Below are 26694 nucleotides of genomic sequence, written 5' to 3' on the forward strand. Positions count from 1 at the left end.
TTCCTTGTCTTGGTACAGGAGTTCAAGTCAAATGATTACCTATATTATGAAACGATGTATTTTGTGCATTTCATCTGATCTTGATTTCATGTCTTCTACATGCCTCAATTCTTTTTCAAGATTTTGTACATATGCAAATTAAAAGAAGCACTGAAACAAAGTAATTCACCGATGGAAGCCAAATAGTGAGTAGATGGAAAGAGTTTCTGGATGACATTAAATCAGAGATACTTTGTGAAATCCCGGTGTGCCTGTGCCAATAAATGGTTGTCTTCCCACTCGTCTCGATAGCTCTCATGCCGATCGGGCGCCGTGGTTCTTGCCATGATGTATATAAGTTTCCTCCACTCCTCGATCTTCTCCATCCCACATTGCTCCACCAACCAGTCCTCGTACTCAAACTGCAATGTCAAAATAAGTCCAGTAATAAAGTTATAATAACGGTGAGTGGCAAAATAGCTAATTATGAAAAGCATACAGATCAATGAATGTATGTACCATACCGTGCATCTGAGGCCATGAGTGGATCTCTTGGGGCATCCGCGAGCTTCCATGTCTGCGTAAAATGCTGCCACATCATGCATCATGTTTTCTTGTGATGGGAGCTCAATTCTTCCTGATAGAACTCGAGCCACCCAGGTGCTTTGGAGTTGAAACAATGGAAAAAGGATAGACTGGAGAGAAGGAACTTAATTCAAACTCGTGAATGCATAGATCAAACAACTAACTAGTGAACAACAATAGAGCTCAAACGTAGCTAGCTGGCCTAGCTAGCAAAATAAGCTGACCATGAAGGGCAATCCAATGAAGGAGACGTGAGGAGAGCTAGTTGGGGAGGGAACACGTGCTTGTAGAGCGGTCGCACGCAGTTGTCTTCCACATAGGTACCAACGTCATCACCTATGAATGGGAAGTTATACTTGTATCTGCATAATTAGGAACCGATGAAACATAATTCACACAAGATAGTTTTTTTTTTTCATCGCAAGCAGAGGCTCCAGCCACACTGACTAGATTTAGGAAGATGTACTAGTTACTTACCCAGTACAATGCACAATAGCATCCGCTTTGATACGACTGCCATCTTGAAACACAATAGTGCCATCTTCCTCGGCACGCTCAATCTGCAATAAGCATTTGTAATACTGTAGTATTAACCACTTGATGTCGCTAGCTATCTCAATGCGCTGACCGAATTGGTGGATTCGATATGATATTACGTATTCCCTGGATACGAAAATAAGTGACTCAGCTTATTTTAAAACAGTGGCAATATAAGTTACCATGGAATGTAGCCACAAGTTTGAACGATCAGATGTAGGAGTAGTCTGCATTTCACAAGGCGCCGATCGTATGGCAACATGGACCTCTTTGGCGACACCAGCAAGTTCCCTCGAGATATCTATCCCACTGGGATGATATCCTATTATCACCACAACCTAGCTACCCATGCAAATTTAATAAGCTCGCACATACACTACAGGAATGGCTCGCTGCGCCGACGGCCGTGGCGTACGCCGACGGCCAAATGTCGGGGCCGTCGGCGTACGTCCGGTCCATGGCAGCGGCCCATCTAGCCCCTCGGCGTAGACATACCCTCGGCGTAGAGACGGATACGCCGACGGCCACCCTCGGCGTACTAACGGCCGTCGGCGTAGCACGAGCATGTGCTCCGGTCCCGCTCCGGCCGTGACGGCCCGGTCACGGCGTCAGCGAGGCGCCGAGGGCCACCCTCGGCATACATTTTTTTTTCTTTTTTTCTTCTCGGTCATTAACTTTATATTATGTTTGTTTTATTTATGTACTAGTATGAATTATGTAAAAATAGTTACTTTTTTAAAGAAAAAAATGGTAGATGGCTTATGTAGATCCCACGAGTGACGCTCTTCGTAGACGGGTCGACGGGATCCAGTAGGCCCAACATCTGCTATCGATGTACATATGTCCTAAAACAAAGGAAAAAAGTCCATTGCTAACCCTAACTCTAACCCTAACCCTAACCCTAGGGGTAGATTTGCGGGGTCCCCGCCCCCTAGGGTTTCCCTAGATACAAACCACCGGAGCGTCCGAATCGCTGGAAACTCCTGCTACGGCTCATCCGGGGCCTATTTCATTCCAAACCTATGGTTTCCATGTGCATATGTCCTAAACAAAGCAAAAAAATTAAAAAAATCCATTGGTGAACCCTCGCACGAAAAAAGCTATAGGGGTAGATCTGCAACGTCCCCGGCCTAGGGTTTCCCAAGATACAGATCACCGGAGCGTCGGAATCGCTTGAAAACTTGCATTTGTCCCTAACATATGTGTACAAGTGTGATGTAAGGTTTGTCTAACCTTGCATGTACCCCGCGTTGACGATTTCCGCATACATGGGCCGACACTTGGTAAAATCCAGGATTTGTATGTGGAAACTCCTGCTACGGCTCATCCGGGGCCTATTTCATTCCAAACCTATGGTTTCCATGTGCATATGTCCTAAACAAAGCATAGCAAATAAAAAAATCCATTGGTAAACCCTCACACGGAGAAAGCTATAGGGGTAGATCTGCATGGTCCCCGCCCTAGGGTTTCCCAAGATACAGATCACTGGAGCGTCGGAATCGCTTGAAAACTTGCATTTGTCCCTAACATATGTGTACAAGTGTGATGTAAGGTTTGTCTAACCTTGCATGTACCCGGCGTTGACGATTTCCGCATACATGGGCCCACACTTGGTAAAATCCAGGATTTGTATGTGGAAACTCCTGCTACGGCTCATCCGGGGCCTATTTCATTCCAAACCTATGGTTTCCATGTGCATATGTCCTAAACAAAGCAAAGCAAATAAAAAAATCCATTGGTAAACCCTCGCACGGAGAAAGCTATAGGGGTAGATCTGCAGGGTCCCCGCCCTAGGGTTTCCCAAGATACAGATCACCGGAGCGTCGGAATCGCTTGAAAACTTGCATTTGTCCCTAACATATGTGTACAAGTGTGATGTAAGGTTTGTCTAACCTTGCATGTACCCGGCGTTGACGATTTCCGCATACATGGGCTAGCACTTGGTGAAATGCAGGATCTGTATGTGGAAACTCCCGCCACGGCTCAAACAGAGCCTATTTTATGGTAAAGTATGCCCAACCTATGGTTTCCATATACATATGTCCTAAACAAACCAAAGCAAGTAAAAAGTCCATTGGTAAACCCTCACACGGAGAAAGCTATAGGGGTAGATCTGCGGGGTCCCCGCCCTAGGGTTTTTTCAAGACAATGACAAACGGGACGACGGAATCGATGGAAAACTGCCATATGCCCAAAACATATGTGTACAAGTGTGATGTAAGGTTTGGCTAACCTTGGATGTACCCGTTGTTGACGATTTCGCATACATGGGCTAACACTTGGTAAAATCCAGGATCCGTATGTGGAAACTCGCGCCACGGCTCAAATGGAGCCTATTTTATGGTGAAGTATGCCCAACCTATGGTTTCCATGTACATATGTCCTAAATAAACCAAAACAAGTAAAAAATTACATTGGTAAGCTCTCGCACGGAGGGTAGATCTACGGGGTCCCCGCCCTAGGGTTTCCCAAGATACAGATCACCGGAGCATCAGAATTGTTGGAAAACTTGCATCTGCCCCTAACATATATGTACAAGTGTGACGCGTCATTTTATGTGATAAATATTTTCCGTTTCGCGCGTTGGCGGACGGGTGCACGCGCGCGCCCGGTACGGCCATAACAAGATGTCCCGGCGGCCCTGTTTTGCGAGCTTGGCAAAGCAAACGGAGCCAAAAATCGAGCGGAGCCGCGTGGCGTCATTTTATGTGTCCTAGTAACCACTGCAAAAGACGGAACTGGGATACGGCAATTATCTTGGAGAACCCTTCACGAACAGGGCTATCTCGTCCGGAGTTCTATGGCTTTTAGGGGAAATGAGTAGGAAACGGCCCGTTTCACCACATAGTTTGTCGGAACGAGGCCATATTTGGCACGTGCGTGGGCCTTAGGATGGGAAGCAAGGCCCCGGTCGCGGATTTCCAATCCGAACCACGGGCGACGGTTTTTCCATTTTCGGTGCCTAAGGGCTTTTTTTGTGAAGCAGCTACATGGCGCGCATTTCAAGATCGCGCGGGACCTCCGCGCAGTGGTAGGATACCTCCTACGCACCACCTATCACATGCCATATGCGCGCGGAAGCCATCTCGGGAATCCCACCCGCTTCTCGCGGTGCCCCGCCGAATCCGCCGGAAACCGACCGATTTGAACCGGGGCGACACTTTCCTTCGCTCAATAAATGGAGGGAAAATGTTTTTAGGTCTAGGACGCGTCATTTTATGTGCTAAATGTTTTCCGCTTTCGCGTTGGCGGACGGGTGCACGCGCGCGCCTCGGTACGGCCATACCGCATGTCCCGGCGTGTCCCGTTTTGCGCTGTTGGCAAAGCAAACGGAGCCAAAAAATCGAGCGGAGCCGCGTGGCGTCATTTTATGTGTCCTAGTAACCACTGCAAAAGACGGAACTGGGATACGGTAATTATCTTGGAGAACCCTTCACGAACAGTGGCTATCTCGTCCGGAGTTCTAGGGCTTTTAGGGGAAATGAGTAGGAAACGGCCCGTTTCACCACATAGTTTGTCGGAACGAGGCCATATTTGGCACGTGCGTGGGCCTTAGGATGGGAAGCAAGGCCCCGGTCGCGGATTTCCAATCCGAACCACGGGCGACGGTTTTTCCATTTTCGGGGTGCCGGAAGGGCTTTTTTTGTGAAGCAGCTACATGGTGCGCATTTCAGTATCGCGCGGGACCTCCGCGCAGCGGTAGGATACCTCCTACGCACCACCTATCACATGCCATATGCGCGCGGAAGCCATCTGGGAATCCCACCCGCTTCTGCGGTGCCCCGCTGAATCTGCCGAAACCGACCGGATATGAACTGGGGCGACACTTTCCTTCGCTCAATAAATGGAGGGAAAATGTTGTTAGGTCTAGGACGTGTCATTTTATGTGCTAAATGTTTTCCGTTTCGCGTGTTGGCGGACGGGTGCACGCGCGCGCCCGGTACGGCCATACCGCATGTCCCGGCGGCCCCGTTTTGCGCAGCTGGCAAAGCAAACGGAGCCAAAAAATCGAGCGGAGCCGCGTGGCGTCATTTTATGTGTCCTAGTAACCACTGCAAAATACGGAACTGGGATACGGCAATTATCTTGGAGAACCCTTCACGAATGGTGGCTATCTCGTCCGGAGTTCTATGGCTTTTAGGGGAAATGAGTAGGAAACGGCCCGTTTCACCACATAGTTTGCTCGGAACGAGGCCATATTTGGCACGTGCGTGGGCCTTAGGATGGGAAGCAAGGCCCCGGTCGCGGATTTCCAATCCGAACCACGGACGACGGTTTTTCCATTTTCGGGTGCCTAAGGGCTTTTTGTGAAGCAGCTACATGGCGCGCATTTCAAGATCGCGCGGGACCTCCGCGCGGCGGTAGGATACCTCCAACGCACCACCTATCACATGCCATATGCGCGCGGAAGCCATCTGGGAATCCCACCCGCTTCCTGCGGTGCCCCGCCGAATCCGCTGGAAACTGTCCGGATTTGAACTGGGGCGACACTTTCCTTCGCTCAATAAATGGAGGGAAAAATGTTTTTAGGTCTAGGACACGTCATTTTATGTGCTAAATGTTTTCCGTTTCGCGCGTTGGCGGACGGGTGCACGCGCGCGCCCAGTACGGCCATACCGCATGTCCCGGCGGCCCCGTTTTGCGCAGTTGGCAAAGCAAACGGAGCCAAAAAATCGAGCGGGGCCGCGTGGCGTCATTTTATGTGTCCTAGTAACCACTGCAAAAGACGGAACTGGGATACGGCAATTATCTTGGAGAACCCTTCACGAACAGGGCTATCTCGTCCGGAGTTCTATGGCTTTTAGGGGAAATGAGTAGGAAACGGCCCGTTTCACCACATAGTTTGTCGGAACGAGGCCATATTTGGCACGTGCGTGGGCCTTAGGATGGGAAGCAAGGCCCCGGTCGCGGATTTCCAATCCGAACCACGGGCGACGGTTTTTCCATTTTCGGGGTGCCGGAAGGGCTTTTTTTGTGAAGCAGCTACATGGTGCGCATTTCAGTATCACGCGGGACCTCCGCGCAGCGGTAGGATACCTCCTACGCACCACCTATCACATGCCATATGCGCGCGGAAGCCATCTGAGAATCCCACCCGCTTCCTGCGGTGCCCCGCTGAATCCGCTGGAAACTGACCGGATTTGAACTGGGGCGACACTTTCCTTCGCTCAATAAATGGAGGGAAAAATGTTTTTAGGTCTAGGACGCGTCATTTTATGTGCTAAATGTTTTCCGTTTCGCGTGTTGGTGGACGGGTGCACGCGCGCGCCCGGTACGGCCATACCGCATGTCCCGGCGGCCCCGTTTTGCGCAGTTGGCAAAGCAAACGGAGCCAAAAAATCGAGCGGAGCCGCGTGGCGTCATTTTATGTGTCCTAGTAACCACTGCAAAAGACGGAACTGGGATACGGCAATTATCTTTGAGAACCCTTCACGAACAGGGCTATCTCGTCCGGAGTTCTATGGCTTTTAGGGGAAATGAGTAGGAAACGGCCCGTTTCACCACATAGTTTGTCAGAACGAGGCCATATTTGGCACGTGCGTGGGCCTTAGGATGGGAAGCAAGGTCCCGGTCGCGGATTTCCAATCCGAACCACGGACGATGGTTTTTCCATTTTCGGGGTGCCGGAAGGGCTTTTTTTTGTGAAGCAGCTACATGGCGCGCATTTCAGTATCGCGCGGGACCTCCGCGCGGCGGTAGGATACCTCCTACGCACCACCTATCACATGCCATATGCGCGCGGAAGCCATCTGGGAATCCCACCCGCTTCCTGCGGTGCCCCGCCGAATCCGCCGGAAACCGTCCGGATTTGAACCGCGACACTTTCCTTCGCTCAATAAATGGAGGGAAAATGTTTTTAGGTCTAGGACACGTCATTTTATTTGCTAAATGTTTTCCGTTTCAAGCGCGTTGGCGGACGGGTGCACGCGCGCGCCGTACGGCCATACCGCATGTCCCGGCGGCCCCGTTTTGCGCAGTTGGCAAAGCAAACGGAGCCAAAAAATCGAGCGGAGCCGCGTGGCGTCATTTTATGTGTCCTAGTAACCACTGCAAAAGACGGAACTGGGATACGGCAATTATCTTGGAGAACCCTTCACGAACAGGGCTATCTCGTCCGGAGTTCTATGGCTTTTAGGGGAAATGAGTAGGAAACGGCCCGTTTCACCACATAGTTTGTCGGAACGAGGCCATATTTGGCACGTGCGTGGGCCTTAGGATGGGAAGCAAGGCCCCGGTCGCGGATTTCCAATCCGAACCACGGGCGATGGTTTTTCCATTTTCGGGTGCCTAAGGGCTTTTTTTGTGAAGCAGCTACATGGCGCGCATTTCAGTATCGCGCGGGACCTCCGCGCGGCGGTAGGATACCTCCTACGCACCACCTATCACATGCCATATGCGCGCGGAAGCCATCTGGGAATCCCACCCGCTTCCCGCGGTGCCCCGCCGAATCCGCCGGAAACTGTCCGATTTGAATCGGGGCGACACTTTCCTTCGCTCAATAAATGGAGGGAAAAATGTGTTTAGGTCTACGACGCATCATTTTATGTGCTAAATGTTTTCCGTTTCGCGTGTTGGCGGAGGGGTGCACGCGCGCGCCCGAGCACGGCCATACCGCATGTCCCGGCGGCCCCTTTTTGCGCTGTTGGCAAAGAAAACGGAGCCAAAAAATCGAGCGGAGCCGCGTGGCGTCATTTTATGTGTCATAGTAACCACTGCAATAGACGGAACTTGGTTACGGCAATTATCTTGGAGAACCCTTCACGAACAGGGCTCTCTCGTCCGAGGTTCTATGGCTTTTAGGGGAAATGAGTAGGAAACGGCCCGTTTCACCACATAGTTTGTCGAACGAGGCCATATTTGGCACGTGCGTGGGCCTTAGGATGGGAAGCAAGGCCCCGGTCGCGGATTTCCAATCCAGAACCACGGGCGATGGTTTTTCCATTTAAGGGGTGCCAGAAGGGCTTTTTTTTGTGAAGCAGCTACATGGCGCGCATTTCAGAATATCGCGGGACCTCCGAGCGGCGGTAGGAAACCTCCTACGCACCACCAATCACATGCCATATGCGCGCGGAAGCCATCTCGGGAATCCCACCCGCTTCCTGCGGTGCCCCGCCGAATCCGCTGGAAACTGTCCGGATTTGAACTGGGGCGACACTTTCCTTCGCTCAATAAATGGAGGGAAAAATGTTTTTAGGTCTAGGACGCGTCATTTTATGTGCTAAATGTTTTCCGTTTCGCGTGTTGGCGGAGGGGTGCACGCGCGCGCCCGGTACGGCCATACCGCATGTCCCGGCGGCCCCGTTTTGCGCAGTTGGCAAAGCAAACGGAGCCAAAAAATCGAGCGGAGCCGCGTGGCGTCATTTTATGTGTCCTAGTAACCACTGCAAAAGACGGAACTGGCATACGGCAATTATCTTGGAGAACCCTTCACGAACAGGGCTATCTCGTCCGGAGTTCTATGGCTTTTAGGGGAAATGAGTAGGAAACGGCCCGTTTCACCACATAGTTTGTCGGAACGAGGCCATATTTGGCACGTGCGTGGGCCTTAGGATGGGAAGCAAGGCCCCGGTCGCGGATTTCCAATCCGAACCACGGACGACGGTTTTTCCATTTTCGGGGTGCCGGAAGGGCTTTTTTTGTGAAGCAGCTACATGGCGCGCATTTCAGTATCGCGCGGGACCTCCGCGCGGCGGTAGGATACCTCCTACGCACCACCTATCACATGCCATATGCGCGCGGAAGCCATCTGGGAATCCCACCCGCTTCCTGCGGTGCCCCGCCGAATCCGCTGGAAACTGTCCGGATTTGAACTGGGGCGACACTTTCCTTCGCTCAATAAATGGAGGGAAAAATGTTTTTAGGTCTAGGACGCGTCATTTTATGTGCTAAATGTTTTCCGTTTCGCGCGTTGGCGGACGGGTGCACGCGCGCGCCCGGTACGGCCATACCGCATGTCCCGGCGGCCCCGTTTTGCGCAGTTGGCAAAGCAAACGGAGCCAAAAAATCGAGCGGAGCCGCGTGGCGTCAATTTATGTGTCCTAGTAACCACTGCAAAAGACGGAACTGGGATACGGCAATTATCTTGGAGAACCCTTCACGAACAGGGCTATCTCGTCCGGAGTTCTATGGCTTTTAGGGGAAATGAGTAGGAAACGGCCCGTTTCACCACATAGTTTGTCGGAACGAGGCCATATTTGGCACGTGCGTGGGCCTTAGGATGGGAAGCAAGGCCCCGGTTGCGGATTTCCAATCCGAACCATGGGCGACGGTTTTTCCATTTTCGGGGTGCCGGAAGGGCTTTTTTTTGTGAAGCAGCTACATGGCGCGCATTTCAGTATCGCGCGGGACCTCCGCGCGGTGGTAGGATACCTCCTACGCACCACCTATCACATGCCATATGCGCGCGGAAGCCATCTGGGAATCCCACCCGCTTCCTGCGGTGCCCCGCCGAATCCGCTGGAAACTGTCCGGATTTGAACTGGGGCGACACTTCCTTCACTCAATAAATGGAGGAAAAAATGTTTTTAGGTCTAGGACGCGTCATTTTATGTGCTAAATGTTTTCCGTTTCGCGCGTTGGCGGACGGGTGCACGCGCGCGCCCGGTACGGCCATACCGCATGTCCCGGCGGCCCCGTTTTGCGCAGTTGGCAAAGCAAACGGAGCCAAAAAATCGAGCGGAGCCGCGTGGCGTCATTTTATGTGTCCTAGTAACCACTGCAAAAGACGGAACTGGGATACGGCAATTATCTTGGAGAACCCTTCACGAACAGGGCTATCTCGTCCGGAGTTCTATGGCTTTTAGGGGAAATGAGTAGGAAACGGCCCGTTTCACCACATAGTTTGTCGGAACGAGGCCATATTTGGCACGTGCGTGGGCCTTAGGATGGCAAGAAAGGCCCCGGTCACGGATTTCCAATCCGAACCACGGGCGACGGTTTTTCCATTTTCGGGGTGCCGGAAGGGCTTTTTTTGTGAAGCAGCTACATGGTGCGCATTTCAGTATCGCGCGGGACCTCCGCGCGGCGGTAGGATACCTCCTACGCACCACCTATCACATGCCATATGCGCGCGGAAGCCATCTGGGAATCCCACCCGCTTCCTGCGGTGCCCCGCCGAATCCGCTGGAAACTGTCCGGATTTGAACTGGGGCGACACTTTCCTTCGCTCAATAAATGGAGGAAAAAATGTTTTTAGGTCTAGGACGCGTCATTTTATGTGCTAAATGTTTTCCGTTTCGCGCGTTGGCGGACGGGTGCACGCGCGCGCCCGGTACGGCCATACCGCATGTCCCGCGCCCCGTTTTGCTAGCTATGGCAAAGCAAACGGAGCCAAAAAAATCGAGCGGAGCCGCGTGGCGTCATTTTATGTGTCCTAGTTATTAGAAGTCGACGTGGTAAAAAAGGTAATCTGGATAATATATACTAGTATATTATAGTTATTAGATGAAACAATGAAAGAAAAAAAAATTTAAAAAAATACATGTGCCGAGGGGGGCCCTCGGCGTATCCAAACCCTAGCGGGTTGCCCAGGGTCCACCTCAACGGCTAAGCCGACGGTGGCCCTCGGCGTAGGGCACAAGCTGTGCCCGAAAAACACGCGTTTTCGGCCAAGTCCCCGCCCGTGCTCGCGTTTTTCCCCCGCGCCCTCTTTTCCCTGTCGTCCCGCCGCCGCCTCCTACCCGCCGCCGCCGCCGCCGCCTCCTACACGCCGCCGCCGCCGCCTCCTACCCGCCGCCACGCTGCCGCCTTCGCTTCGGCCTCCTCCTCCTCCGCCGCCGCCGCCTCCTCCTCGCCCCGGCCTCCTCCTCCTACCCGCCGCCTCCTACCCGCCGCCGCCTCCTGACCCGCCGCCTCGCTCCTCCTCACCCCGGCCTCCTCCTCTCGCCCGGCCTCCTCCTCGCCCCGGCCTCCTCCTCGCCCCGCCCCCGCTCCTCCTCGCCCCGGCCCCCTCCTCCTCCTCAGCCCCCGCTCCTCCTCACCCCGGCCTCCTCCTCCTCGCCCCGGCCTCCTCCTCCTCGCCCCGGCCTCCTCCTCCTCCTCAGCCGCCGGGAGATGGTAAGCATGGATTGGCAACCTCTTGTAGTTTTTATTTCTTTTGTGTTCATGTTTTTTAGGGAATCTTTTGTGTTCATGTAAACATGCATAGTTGTTATCCTAAGGTGTAATACAATGTTGTCCCACAGTTCCATGGTAAAAAATGAAATACAAACATAGAAATTAATCATTTGGAAGGACAACCAAAGTTATTTGGAAATACAAACATAGATAGTGGGGATAGAAATAGAATAGTGTAAATAGTAGAAAAAAATAGAAATAGGATTGATTTGAAATAGTAATAGAAATAGAATAGTGGACATTTGGAAAGAAATAGAAATGTGTAGTTGAAATTGAAATGCTATGTTTAATAATGTAAATAGAAATGCAAATGTGAATTTCTTCTAATAATATGTATTTGTAATAGGCCAGGCCGTGACCGCCTCGTCTTGAGCACCCCGGCGTGACGATCCCGGATCTTGACGCGCTTCTCGACGGCCGCCGACATCGACACTCGATTGTTCGACTGCTTCCTCTACAGCCGAGGGTGAGCTAAATTTCCAACTTCTTCTCCGCATTTTATTTATGTCACTAGATTCATTTTCCAAGTCAAGTTGCGTAACCTAGGTGTCACTTCCCGTCCTCAAGCGTTACGCGGATAAATATGCATTAGTGGTCGGCATATTTTCAACCGTAACGCTTGCGGCATTTACGGGACAGTCGGCGGATCCGTAGTTGGGTACGTTCTCCATGCTCTGCTCCGGTCCGAGTCAGGATTTCGGCAGCGCCTCACCGTTGTTCTCCGGATGCACATCCTCTTGTCTTTTTGGCGAGACGTGTATCGGGAGAGCAGCGGGGAGGTGCTGCCGAAATTTTGACTCGGACCGGGGTAGAGCATGGAGAACGTACTCAATCTACGGATCCGGCGGCTGCTAGAGCCCACCTAGTAGAGATGTAGGTTGATGCATTCGTTTTGCCTCGTTAAAAAATTAAAATATGATGCATTTTCCTATTTGATATAAATGCTATGCTTGTCGTTTGGCTTCCAATAGAGCAGAGGATGGCTGATAATGGATGGATGTACACCGGCCGTGTTAGTGTGACTAATAAAACAGATGAGTGGATAAGGAAGACTTGGCATTTAGTGAAGGAGTTGGCGCGTGGTACAAAACAGAAGGTTCAGCCACTTTGCCCGTGCAATCGTTGCTTGAAGCATCACCGTCGTGGAAAGGATGACATGTTTAAACACCTTCTGCAATATGGGTATATGCCTCGTTACGTCACGCAGATCGACTTTGATGAGCACGAACGTGACAGAGGTGAGGTGATGCGGCAGCGGCTCAATGGCAATGAGTACGATGGGGTTAGAGACTTTCTAGATGATCTTGTCGATGCCCACATGCCAGAGTCGCCACCTTCACGGGAGGACCCGCCAGAACCGGAGGAACCTCCCGTAACCGGAGGAACCAGAGCCAGCCGCGAAGGCCTTCTATGATATGATAGCCGCTGCTAAGACGCTCTCCGTACGATGGCGCCGAGATTTCTCAGCTCGATGCCATCTCCCAATGTCTAGCCGACAAGACCCGGTACAACACCACCCGTGACGGCTTCAAGCAAGTCTGAAAACAATCGGTAACATGTTGCCCAAAGGGCATTGTCCGCCTAAAAGCCTCGCACGAGACGAGGCAACTCATGTCGGCGCTCAACATGGATTATCAAAGGATAGACTGTTGTGAAAATGGCTGTGTTCTCTTCTCGAAACAGTTTATGGAGGACAAGTACTGTCCCATTTGTAAGGCCTCTAGGTATGAAGAGGTAACGGGAAAGGATGGTCAGGTGAGGCGCCTCAAAGATCGCAAAGTCGATTCTTCGGTATCTCCCATTCATAAAAAGAATCCAGCGGCTTTACTTGACTGAGGAGACCGCCAAACAGATGACGTGGCACAAGATGGGGACTCGAATAAAGGACAATCAGGGGCGGACGAAGATGGGACATCCATCTGATGGCAATGCATGGAAGAACTTTGATAGAAAATACCCCCATAGGGCAGCAGATGCTCGGAATGTCAGAATTGCGATAGCTACAGATGGCTTCAATCCATATGGTATGTCGAATGCCAATTACAGTTGTTGGCCCGTGTTTGTAATTCCGCTCAATCTCCCTCCCGGAGTCCTAATGACGAGGAAGACCATGTTTCGTCGCCGATCATTCCAGTGGCCCCATTACCCGGGGAAGAACTTGAGTGTCTACATGTAGCCGATTGTGGAAGATTTGAACCACTCTTGGCACCACGGGACGTTGACGTACGACCGAGCATCGAAGACAAACTTCTGCATGAAAGTTTGGTTGCAGTATACCATGCATGACATGCCCGGGTACGCCCTAACATGCGGATGGTGTACAACTGGTAAATGGCCATGCCCAGTGTGCAGGCATCGACTTGAGTTCCTTTGGCTAAATAAGGGTCGCAAGTATGTTGCGTTTGACACGAATCGGCAGTACCTCAAACGGAGGCATCCGTTCAGAGAAGACAAAAAGAACTTCAAGAAAGGCAAAGTTGTGCATGAAGTAACAGAGGTGCCAAAGTTCGATGGTATAGCTGTTGATGCCGAGCTACGTGCTCTCGTGCCAGCGGCATCGGAAGCTGGCCATCAATTTGAGGGATATGGTGTAACGCACAACTGGACTCACGAGGCAGCCTTAACGAAGCTCGAGTATTACAAGGACCTCGAACTTCCCCATAACATCGATGTGATGCACACCGTAAAGAATGTCGCGGAGTCCTTATTTCACACGTGCCTAAACATTCCCGGGAAGTCAAAGGATAATGTCAAGGCTAGAGTCGATGTTGAGAAGCTCTGTGATAGGAAGAAATTACACATGCAACGTCCTACTGGCCGTCGAAAGAATTGGTTCAAGCCGCACGCCGACTTCTGCCTTGATTCCATCCAAAAGAAGGAGGCATTCAAGTGGCTAAAATACGTTGTGATGTTCCCTGATGGTTATTGTTCGAATATGAGCAAGGGAGTCAATCTTTCGACGGGAAAGTCACCGGGCTCAAGAGTCACGACTATCATATATGGATTGAGCGGCTGATGCCGGTGATGCTTCGAGGGTATCTCCCCGAGAAAATATGGCGAGTGCTCATGAGTTGAGCCATTTCTTCCGCACGCTCCGTGCTAAGCAGATATGTCCTAAGGTTATTGAGAAGCTGCAAGTTCAAGTGCCGGGAGTTGCTATGCAATTTGGAGATGATCTTTCCGCCAGGCTTCTTTACTCCGATGGCACATCTCATTGTGCACTCGCAAACGAGGCACTATTGGGTGGCCCAAAGGTGCTTCGGTGGCAGTTTTGTATTGAGAGAGAGTTCAAGTATATTCGGAAGATAATCGGAAACAAAGCCAAGATTGAAGCATGCATAGCTGAGGCAACGTGCCTTCGGGAGATGGCAGATGCCGCAACAACGTACTATCCTGATGAAGTTCCCACTCTGCATAACCCGGTCTCTCGTTACAATGTCGACGTGCCCATGAATGACCCCAAGCTTCAACTATTCCAATGTCCCGGTGGCAAGGCTGGTAAAGGACAAAAATATAGATTGGAGAGGGAAGAGAAGGATTGCATAATGCTCTATGTGCTTATGAACATGAAGGAAGTGGTGGGGGGACGACGACGATGGCGGTCACGATTTCATTAGGTAACATGGTGTAATGCTTATTGTATCTAGTTTCGATCACCTACACTCAACTCGGTCTAATGCTTATTGTATCCTTTCAGCGAATTCACGGATGAACAATGGTGGCTTCCGCGCGATCCCACGGGCGCGGAGTTGGAGACTCTACTGAAAGAGGGTGCTCCCGAAGTAAAAATAAACTTTGTGTCTTGGTTCATGAAAAAAGTAATGTCTAAGCTATCCCTCTTACCTACCAATATGTGACTTGTCCCCGTTATTCCACGTAACTAATGCACACAACAAATTTGAACCGTGATTGTAGGGAGCTGATGCAAACGTTGAGATGACAGATGAGTTGAGATGTGTTTCCAAGGTTGTAACCGTGACGTCATGAAGTATGAGAAGTATGACGTGAATGGGTTTCGATTCCATACAGAGACACACCGTAAGGGCCGGGCGAATCCAAAAACGATAAATACTGGTGTCTTCACTAAAGGATCCGATACCTTTGATTACTACGGGAGGTTAGAGAATGTATACGAGCTGACCTTCAATCGTACAAACAAACAACTCAATCTCGTTGTGTTCAAGTGTCATTGGTTTGACCCAAGAGGTGGACAGAGAATTACCAAGTCCATTGGGTTAGTTGAAGTTAAGCCTTCCACCACCTATACCGGAGCCGATGTCTATATTGTTGCTCACCAAGCCAAGCAAGTTTATTATTTGCCGTACCCATGCCGTAAAGCGGCCCTCAACGGCTGGGAAGTCGTGTTCCGTATCGCCACATGGTAACCTACCGATTCCCTCCGAGGACGATTACAACAACATTGACCCTGTAACATACGAGGGAATTTTCTATCAAGAGGAAGAGGACTTCGGGCACTTTGAGTTAGAATGTGTTCTTGAAGAGGACCTCAGGAACGATGCAGAAACTCGTGGTGAGTCAGTGGTGGATCTAAAGGACATAGATATGCTCGAGAAGTTACAAGTGGAAGATGATAGCGATGATGAGCCTCCACCCGTCTATCAAAATCCAACTTACTACTCAAAAGATAGTGATAGTGATAGTGGCAAGGAGAAACAAAATGAGATTGACGATGAGATTGATGACGGCTGGTGAGGGTCTTTTATGTGTTTATATTTCAACATGCTTCTTATTTGTTTAGTATCTTTATGCTTAGTATTTATATTTTTTTCAACATGCTTCTTTATTGTTTAGTATCTTTATGCTTATTATTTATATATTTTTGAACATGCTTCTTAATTGTTTAGTGTCTTTATGCTTACTATTTATATATTTTTCAACATGCTTCTTAATTGTTTTCTCTTTCTCAATGCAGGTGATTGAACAATATGAGCGGCGGCAAGGAGGACTCGTCGAGCTTGCTTAAGAAGATGCAACAACGCAAGAACAATGTTAGAAGGAGTGAGAGGGAACCGCGTCGCAATCCGCGTTACGAGGACGGCGCGGTAGGAGGAGGAGGACGAGGACGAGGACGGGGACGAGGTGGTGGAGCTAGAGGTGGCTTGGGAGGAGGTGGAGGTGGAGGTGGAGGTGGCTGGGGAGGACCGGACTTTGAGCCACCACCCTCGGCTTCAGGCGACGTTGCTTCCGGGTTCTTTTTGGAGGGGACGTCTAGAGAGGAGGCGGAGACGGAGTCTAGAGCCGAGGAGGACTCTAGCCGCGGGTTTGAGACTCCGGAGGAGGATGGGCGGCCGAAGGCACTGAAGATTCGTGGGGAAGCGAGAGTCCCCGACGAGAGGAAGGAGCCTAAGACCCATGAGGCGAAGACCCTTATTATTCCTGCTGGCCCTGAGTAAGTGTACTAATTTGGCAATTTCGATTTTCATGTACTAATGTTTGATTTTCATGTGCTAATGTTTGATTTTCATGTGCAGCAATTGGATATTTCCTCCGGGGGTCAAGGGGCGCCTGCCTAGCAGCATGATTGGAGCTTTGCTTAGGAAGTTCTGGCCGGGCAAGTACTATCCCCTCGGCACTGTCCCAGCTGGCGAGAAGAAGCTAGCCACTACTTGGACGGACTACGAGAGTGCCCCTGGCGTAGGCTTCCCGACGGCTGCTGAGGCCGTGATGAGAAAGTTTTGGGTAAGACATATTTTCTCGAGCTTCGTTCATATTTGATGACCCCAATGTTCTAACTCATGAATCTCACAATTGTTTTTTGCATGATTGAAGTGTTTTTATCGTGTGGCGCCCGAGGTTGAGGAGACGGCCGCGAACAGGACTTTGCGGGCGACTTGTGAGAGGTTGACACCGCAGGTGTGGTACAACCAAAGGATCACGTCCGCGGGTCACTTCTGGGCAGAGAGAGGCGAGAGGGTCCATAAGCCGGACATTGTCGGTAAGAATGCTAAGGCCGAGTACGAGATGACGGTGGAGGACTACATGTCGGTGAGTAAAATGTCAATGAGATTCTACATTGCTACTAAGTTGCGATTGCATTAGATTGAGTTGAGTATTGCATTTTTAGGTTATCCCCGATTGGGCCGAGCCGCATGCCGAGGCATGGGAGGAGATGGTTAGGACGAGGTGGCTCAAGATGGACGAGGACTTTGCAGCCGTGGCGAGGCGGAACGCGGAGAACCGAGGCGACGGTGGCACACACTGTGGGGGAAACCTCAGCTACGAGCGCTACAAGGGGAAGACGGTATGTATACATTTTATTTTCCTTCAGGTTCAAAGTTGGTACTCACAACATTTCCTTTCGCGATGCAGAGGGTCGCGTTAGGACCCGAGGAGGAGATGTCTGACCTCGAGATATACAACAAGATGCGGCTTAAGAAGCCCGATCTCTCGCAGCCTCAGCCCTCGCTCCCTGAGTACTTCGGCACCTACGCCGAGGACGTCGAGAACTACTGCGAGATGGTGAGGCATCGTCACCCGGAGGTGGATGACCCCATGAGCGCGGAGGTCGACGAGGAGTCGTTGGTCCTGTCGTCCGGAGGGTTGCCGCATGGCCGTCTCGCCATGCTGAACAAGGCCGTCAAGCATACCCTCACCACGACCTTCACGCGTCTCAAGGCGGGACTCACCAAGGACAGCCCCCCTCTCCCGCCTCGTCGCCGGGCTTGGCAACAACCCGCATACGACGTAAGTTTCCCTCATTTCCATCCTCTTTCCGACTTTCGTTCATACATTGCTAAGTGCTAACGAGACATGAATTTGTGAAATTGTAGCCTGACTTCGAGGCGGCCTACGTGGCCGCTCATCAAGAATATCAGGTGGCCTTCAACCAGCACCAGCAGCAGTTCATGGAGTACATGGCATATATACATGTAAGTTCCAACCTTTGTTTTCGCAAATGATGACAAGTCCCACTTTCCCCTAGTTTGATGCTTCATTTCTGCAAAGACTGACATGTAAACTATCTTGCAGGCATCGTTTGTGGCCAATCAAACTGGACAGACAGCGGATTTAGGGCCGATGCCTCCCTTTCCGGGGCCGGCGCCAAACATGCCATCGAAGGAAAATTTCGCTGCGGAGTACTATGGGAGAACAACGGTAAGTTCTTCGCCAAACCGAATACTACGGCTTTCCTTTGCCTCGCAAATTGCTAACATCTCGGGAACATGTGTGTAGGGAACGGGATGTTCCGGGAACCAGGGTGGTGGGAGGGACATGACACCGGTTCATCATGGTGGTCCTTCTCCCGGTGCTACACCCGGTACTTCTCCCGGTCCTTCTCCCGGTGGTTCTTCCGCAGCTTCTACCGGAAGGAATCGGCCCGGGCCGGTGTCTAGCGGCGACGAGCTCCTCTAGTTGTCCCATAGTAGCTACTTATGTATCCGCACTATGACACTATGACACTTGTACCTATGTTATGAGACTACGACTATGTATCCGCAACTATGTTATGAGACTTGAACTTCGTGTTATGTCTATTTGCACTTACTCTATTTCGTGTGAATTAATTTGTGATTTAATGTGCTGCTAATCCTGGGAAACAACCAAACCAGCAAAAAAAAAGAAAAAATGGTCATCTCTACGCCGACGGGTTCCCCCTCGGGGTAGCGTCGACATGAACCATATGGCACCCTCTACGCCGACGGCTTCCCCCTCTGGGTAGCGTCGAGTGAAACAGGGGCGCGACGCGTGGCAGTCTACGCCGACGGCCACCCGCTCGGCGTAGGATGCGCCACGGCCCGCCAGGACGCGCCGCGTGGCAGTGTACGCCGACGGCCGCGCCTCGGCGTAGCGTGCAGCGCAGCTCGCCAGGATGCGACGCGTGGTGGGTACGCCGACGGCCGCGCCCCTCGGCGTAGCGTGCAGCGCAGCTCGCCAGGGTGCGACGCGTGGCGCGGTACGCCGACGGCTGCCCCCTCGGCGTAGCCGTAACGGCCGTCAGCTCGACGGCGCCCGTTAGCGTGCTACGCCGAGCGCTAGTACGTCGACGGGTGGCCTGGCCCTCGGCCCTCTCGTTCTACGCCGACGGTCGCTGATACGCCGAGGGCCACATGGCTTCTGCCGAGGCCAACCTTGCCCGAGGAGCTACGCCGAGGGTCCCCAATGTTCATATTTGATGACCCCAATGTTCTAACTCATGAATCTCACAATTGTTTTTTGCATGATTGAAGTGTTTTTATCGTGTGGCGCCCGAGGTTGAGGAGACGGCCGCGAACAGGACTTTGCGGGCGACTTGTGAGAGGTTGACACCGCAGGTGTGGTACAACCAAAGGATCACGTCCGCGGGTCACTTCTGGGCAGAGAGAGGCGAGAGGGTCCATAAGCCGGACATTGTCGGTAAGAATGCTAAGGCCGAGTACGAGATGACGGTGGAGGACTACATGTCGGTGAGTAAAATGTCAATGAGATTCTACATTGCTACTAAGTTGCGATTGCATTAGATTGAGTTGAGTATTGCATTTTCAGGTTATCCCCGATTGGGCCGAGCCGCATGCCGAGGCATGGGAGGAGATGGTTAGGACGAGGTGGCTCAAGATGGACGAGGACTTTGCAGCCGTGGCGAGGCGGAACGCGGAGAACCGAGGCGACGGTGGCACACACTGTGGGGGAAACCTCAGCTACGAGCGCTACAAGGGGAAGACGGTATGTATACATTTTATTTTCCTTCAGGTTCAAAGTTGGTACTCATAACATTTCCTTTCGCGATGCAGAGGGCCGCGTTAGGACCCGAGGAGGAGATGTCTGACCTCGAGATATACAACAAGATGCGCCTTAAGAAGCCCGATCTCTCGCAGCCTCAGCCCTCGCTCCCTGAGTACTTCGGCACCTACGCCGAGGACGTCGAGAACTACTGCGAGATGGTGAGGCATCGTCACCCGGAGGTGGATGACCCCATGAGCGCGGAGGTCGACGAGGAGTCGTTGGTCCTGTCGTCCGGAGGGTTGCCGCATGGCCGTCTCGCCATGCTGAACAAGGCCGTCAAGCATACCCTCACCACGACCTTCACGCGTCTCAAGGCGGGACTCACCAAGGACAGCCCCCCTCTCCCGCCTCGTCGCCGGGCTCGGCAACAACCCGCATACGACGTAAGTTTCCCTCATTTCCATCCTCTTTCCGACTTTCGTTCATACATTGCTAAGTGCTAACGAGACATGAATTTGTGAAATTGTAGCCTGACTTCGAGGCGGCCTACGTGGCCGCTCATCAAGAATATCAGGTGGCCTTCAACCAGCACTAGCAGCAGTTCATGGAGTACATGGCATATATACATGTAAGTTCCAACCTTTGTTTTCGCAAATGATGACAAGTCCCACTTTCCCCTAGTTTGATGCTTCATTTCTGCAAAGACTGACATGTAAACTATCTTGCAGGCGTCGTTTGTGGCCAATCAAACTGGACAGACAGCGGATTTAGGGCCGATGCCTCCCTTTCCGGGGCCGGCGCCAAACATGCCATCGAAGGAAAATTTCGCTGCGGAGTACTATGGGAGAACAACGGTAAGTTCTTCGCCAAACCGAATACTACGGCTTTCCTTTGCCTCGCAAATTGCTAACATCTCAGGAACATGTGTGTAGGGAACGGGATGTTCCGGAAACCAGGGTGGTGGGAGGGACATGACACCGGTTCATCATGGTGGTCCTTCTCCCGGTGCTACACCCGGTACTTCTCCCGGTACTTCTCCCGGTCCTTCTCCCGGTGGTTCTTCCGCAGCTTCTACCGGAAGGAATCGGCCCGGGCCGGTGTCTAGCGGCGACGAGCTCCTCTAGTTGTCCCATAGTAGCTACTTATGTATCCGCACTATGACACTATGACACTTGTACCTATGTTATGAGACTACGACTATGTATCCGCAACTATGTTATGAGACTTGAACTTCGTGTTATGTCTATTTGCACTTACTCTATTTCGTGTGAATTAATTTGTGATTTAATGTGCTGCTAATCCTGGGAAACAACCAAACCAGCAAAAAAAAGAAAAAATGGTCATCTCTACGCCGACGGGTTCCCCCTCGGGGTAGCGTCGACATGAACCATATGGCACCCTCTACGCCGACGGCTTCCCCCTCGGGGTAGCGTCGAGTGAAACAGGGGCGCGACGCGTGGCAGTCTACGCCGACGGCCACCCGCTCGGCGTAGGATGCGCCACGGCCCGCCAGGACGCGCCACGTGGCAGTGTACGCCGACGGCCGCGCCCCTCGGCGTAGCGTGCAGCGCAGCTCGCCAGGATGCGACGCGTGGCGGGGCACGCCGACGGCCGCGCCCCTCGGCGTAGCGTGCAGCGCAGCTCGCCAGGGTGCGACGCGTGGCGCGGTACGCCGACGGCTGCCCCCTCGGCGTAGCCGTAACGGCCGTCAGCTCGACGGCGCCCGTTAGCGTGCTACGCCGAGCGCTAGTACGCCGACGGGTGGCCTGGCCCTCGGCCCTCTCGTTCTACGCCGACGGTCGCTGATACGCCGAGGGCCACGTGGCTTCTGCCGAGGCCAACCTTGCCCGAGGAGCTACGCCGAAGGTCCCCGTCGGCGTACCGTACGCCGAGGGCTAGGCTGTGGTACGCCGAGGGCCGGAGGCCGTCGGCATAGGTAGAGATTCCTGTAGTGATATATAGGACGTCGATTAAGAAGCAATTAGCTAGGGTGGTAAAATGACGTACTTGGCCGTGAAATGGGTCGGGCACACGGTAATTGTAGCTGTGCAACTGTTTGCCGGGCCAACTATCTATGCCTGCAAATCATCTCTCAATTAAGATGCCCACTCTATCGATCATCAAGCAAATTGTGGTACTAATAAGCACTGGCAGCTTCACTTTGCTGACCACGTGTACACGTACATACCGGCGATGTGGGCGAGGCGCGGCTCGGTGAAGTGGCCGTTGCAGATGACGACGGCGTCGAACGCCTCCTCCCCCACCTCTACTTCTTCACTGCCGACGCCGGCGAGCTTGCTCGAGCTATACGCCACCCTCCAGCTCGCCGCGCTCACGTCCCTGTGCACGCGGACCACCTTTGTCCCGAGCCGGACCATCCCGAGGAGGTCGAACCGCCGCGCGAACTCCTGGAGGTACCGGAGCACCTCCTCATGCCCGGGGAACCTGCGCTGGTCGCTATCGGCGCCCTCGACGGCGACGAAGGGGAAGTCGAGGAAGCCCATGATCTCGCGGGGCAGGTTGGTGCGGAGGGAAGCGTAGAGACTCGAGTAGGAACCGCCGGCGCTGAGCGGGTCGGACGAGGCGGCCGGGTCGTAGAGCCAGGTGCCGCCCACGCCGGTGGCGCGCTCGAAGACGACGGGCGCGTGGCCCTCGCGCCTCAGCTCGCGCGCCGCCACCAGCCCGGCGGCTCCCGCGCCGATCACGGCCACGCGCGATGGCATCGGACAAAAGTTTAAAAATTCGTCTCCAGCTGGCTCCTGCTGTTCGTCGTTGCGCTCTGTCTTTTCTACACGCGGAGCAGTTGGCCATATCATTTTTTTTAGTTCTATATAGTGATGATCAATGGTACAAAAGCAAGGTGGCTGCAAAACTCCCCTCACATGTGTGCGCCAGCTACTCATGATGATTGTTAAAATTTTTTTTGACAAAGATGATGATGATTGTAAAATGGAATCTACTCCCTCCCTTCTAGTTCATAGGGCTTACGCGTATCTCTAGGTTGTTAATTTAACCAACATAATATGATTTGCATAATATAAAAATTATATCATTAGAAAGTAGAACATCTAAGTTTTCTAATGATATATATTTTGTAATACATATGTTGCATTAGCATCCTCAAATTTACGACCTAGAGATACGCGTAAGTCCTGTGAACTAGGACGGAGGGAGTACTAAAGTGTTTTTTTAGCAAACCTCCACGACTTCACATCATGTGTGTTAAGCAAAATACAACACAACGAGCACACTCAAACATATACTACTTGCCACGGCACAAACCGTTTTGCCCCTACTCCTCTCTCCCAGGTAGACCTAGCCATGGGCAGCCTGGCCCGAGGCCCGGCACGAAGCCCGGCCCGAAAAACTCGGGCCTGGGCCTAAAAAAGTTGGCCCGATGGTTGGGCTGGGCCGGGCCTGGGTAGCCCAAAAAACATATTTAACACTACGGCCTGGCCTGCGGCCCGACGGCCCGACGGGCTTCATGGGTATTTGGTCGGGCCAGGCCGGACTTGGGCCTGATTTTCCTATGTCGGGCTTTCCTTGGCCCGGCCCGGCCCGCGACATGACCAGATATGCTCCCATGCGGCGGGCGGCCAGATCCCATCTCCATCGGCCTGAGCTCCGGGCCCCTTTCCCTCCGCTTGCCGCTCCAGCGGCAGGAGGGGGATGGGACCTCGTTCCTCCTCCGTTTTGTAGTTAGGTCATGTCTGCTGTGGTGCGTTGTTGGGGTGGTGGGAGCGGCGCCCAGGCAAATAAATCTGCCTCAACTCCACTCCCACACTGGTGGCGACCTTCACGGCGGCGTCTCAAGTTGTTGGCACTGTGTGCTTGTCGATCTTTCAGGCCGGCATCTTGGTCTTCTCGTCGTTCTTCAGATCTGGTGAGATCTGTTTCTCAACGTGCCACTGGCGTTTGTCGTTGTCCACGACGGGGCTGGGGGCCGGGGCGAGGTGGTTCTTCTAGAGCGAAGATATTGGTCCAGAGGTGGTGGATATGCCGATCTTCTCCGACTTCGTCGATGGGAGACGGTGTATCTTGGTCCAAGACAGCACGGGGACGTCCCCCGGTCGACGTGCCACAACAACATGTGCATCGCTGCTAGCAGCAGGCATGTTCATCGACTCACAAAGCCTCGTTAGCGATGGTGCTTTTTTAGATCTAGCAACGGTGGAGGCTCGGCGTCTCTTCTTGCGTTCGTCTCGGCGGTGTTGGATTTGGACGGCGGCCGCTGGCTACAGTGGTTGCAGGATACCCTAGGGATCATTTTGTATTTCTCGATATTTTATGATTTTATCTTCAAATTCAGGATAATCATTTTATCCCGGTTTGTCTTTTAGTTTCCACATGTTTTGCTTCATGTAACTTGGTAATATGTGGTTGCTCTCAAAAAAAGAAACATATACTACCCATGTCGCAAGTTTATCTAAATTTAAATATTACAAGTTTTACAATGATTGGCATTTTTAATAACCGTCTATCCACCTCGATCTAACGGTGGAAAATAGACGGAACCAAACTGACGGAACAAAAAATGTGGGGCTGGAACCAAAATTGGTAGGAACGGAACCTCAAATATATTTTTCCAACATTATAAAAAGAGGAGTATCCTTTTGAGCGGCCCAAACTACACAAATCTTAAAGCAATAATTGAGTATATGTGCACACATCTTAAAGCAATGATCAACTATGGGTCTCTCATCTTCTCTCTCTCTCTCAACCATGCGATGTGTCCCGGCGATCCTGACGGAGCGGAGGGTGCCGCGACGGAGGGAAACGGCAGAGGCGGCGACGTTCCTTTTCAACCTGGATCGGCACAGATAGGCGGCAACGTAGGGGACGTGGCCGGCGATGGGAGGAGCGGTGGCAGCAGCGTTCGGACGTGGCCAGCAAGGGGAGAAGAGGCGGTGACGTTCGAACATGGCTGACGAGGAGGAGCGGCCCCGACATTCGGACGTGATCAACGAGATCACGGTTCAAATTGAACTTCGCGACGAGAGGAGCGATGTCGGCTTGGGTGGCTGTCGGCTGCCGGATCAAAGCGAGTAAGGAGCGGGCGGCGGCGCAACTTCACATCTTCGGTAAGGTTGTCGTCCTCCTCTAGTTCTTTCCCCTTTTCTTGAGTCCAGGCCAAAGGTATATATGATTGGTGTGGCATGATCGTGATGTTACTATAAGCTAATCTATTCTGTGCAAGATTGCTGCACTGGAATCTTTTTTCTTTTATTTTTAAAACTGCGTGAGCAGGGTTTTGAACTTGAAACCTCTTGGCTCTCATACCATGAAAGATTGCTTCACTGGCCAATTGAACCAAAGTCCGAACTGATAGAAGGAGACTAGACAGTGTATTTATATTTAACATTCTGAAGTTGAGATTTGTTCATGAATTTTGTTTAACGAAATGCAGGATAAACAGGGCATAATGCCGTCATGTTTGTTTTAAAACTTGGATTGTGTTGGCATTGTGAACAAGCATCTTTTGTGCGCGAGAGATCCATCACACTGAATGCCGAGAATCTATTTTGTTTACTGTTAAGAAAACAAGAGTTGTCCTTATTAGTAGCATACTATTTTATATGTAGTTCAAAGATTAGATAGCTTTATCAAGAGTTGTCTGTAAAAGGGGTGCAGTCTTCTTGTTTGCAGCATGTGAGCTTCCTTTCTTAGCACTTTTTGATTTTGTAATGATGCCCAGGTTGCTGTTCGCATCATATTTTTATCTCCACTTGGTAGGAATTTTACCCGAAAAAATAGAGTTCTGTAACATGTCTGTTTTCTCTCTGAATGTTCTATTTTGTTTGATGGAGTGTTCTTTTTAGTATTTTTTTTCAAGAATCTGGCAGTAATCCGAGCTTATTACACAGAATGCCAGTACTTACTTAGGCTGAGGCGGTGTTCTGGTTTTACGCCCGTATAGCATAACATTCAACCTAGCATTTTTCAGTTAACTGTCAACTTCTGAATGTTTTGCAGAACATCTATTTGATTATCAGTTTCTTGCTATCTTTCCAATTCGACATGTAGATGCTTGATTTGCTAGGTACCAGAACATCATGCCATTTCTCTTGACTTAGTGGCATTGTTCATCTCCACCATAGGGGCACTGAGCTCAATCTCTGATTAGATTCTGTCCAAACCCTAGTATATTTGCAAGTTCTTCGTACCTGTGATTTTCTGCTTGATGCATCTTCACATGGGCACTGATCTTTTAGCGAGCACACAAATACCACGCAGGTACTTCTCCTTGTTACCCATGACTGTGCTCCTATATTTGCAAGGTATAAAATGAAAAGTGTGTTTGGCACAAGAGCACCGGTGCTGATGCCAAACCTTTATTTCCATGGACATGTATGATCTTCTTTAGATTAGTATTAAAATGATTGTTCTTTGCATAGGACACCGAAGCATCATGCACCAAGGAGGATACACCATCTTCCACAAAACCATCAAAGGCCAGTGCTTCCTCAAAAAGTTCCAGTGCCAATGTATCTCATGTGAGAATTGTTTTTCTTGTTGTGGCTCCCGTCACTACACAACGGCAGAATACCCGTGCCCTCCGCTAGGGACAGGACGACGGCGGAGATGGGGCCACTTGGAGGAGAAGAACATAATTTGGATTCCAGATCTGAAGGGTCAAAACAGAGAAGAATTGAGTTTCTAGGGAGTTTTCTGTAAAAAAATACAATGACTAGATGCTCATGTTCCATGGAACAGAGGGAGTATATACCTTTCTATGCTTTTCACCACGATCCATCCAAACAGAGGGATGAACTGTGTTCTTAGTGACATTTACTTCACTTTTAGTTATCAAAAAAG

The 26694-nt window shown here is 51.5% G+C and overlaps 1 protein-coding gene and 1 pseudogene across 1 annotated transcript; one reads left to right on the forward strand and one right to left on the reverse strand.

The window, feature by feature from the left end:
- Positions 1 to 59: 59 nt before the first annotated feature.
- Positions 60 to 22689, reverse strand: LOC127334304 (flavin-containing monooxygenase FMO GS-OX5-like; annotated as a pseudogene).
- LOC139835080 (uncharacterized) lies at positions 16386 to 19161 on the forward strand. Its single transcript, XM_071825064.1, has 6 exons — positions 16386 to 16627; positions 16710 to 16917; positions 17008 to 17223; positions 17303 to 17479; positions 18208 to 18333; positions 18844 to 19161. Exons 2-6 carry the CDS (start codon positions 16756 to 16758, stop codon positions 19159 to 19161), a joined length of 999 nt encoding a protein of 332 aa, XP_071681165.1. The 5' UTR covers positions 16386 to 16627; positions 16710 to 16755.
- Positions 22690 to 26694: the final 4005 nt, after the last annotated feature.

Source organism: Lolium perenne, chromosome 2 (genome assembly GCF_019359855.2).
Source record: "Lolium perenne isolate Kyuss_39 chromosome 2, Kyuss_2.0, whole genome shotgun sequence".
NCBI lineage: Eukaryota > Viridiplantae > Streptophyta > Magnoliopsida > Poales > Poaceae > Lolium > Lolium perenne.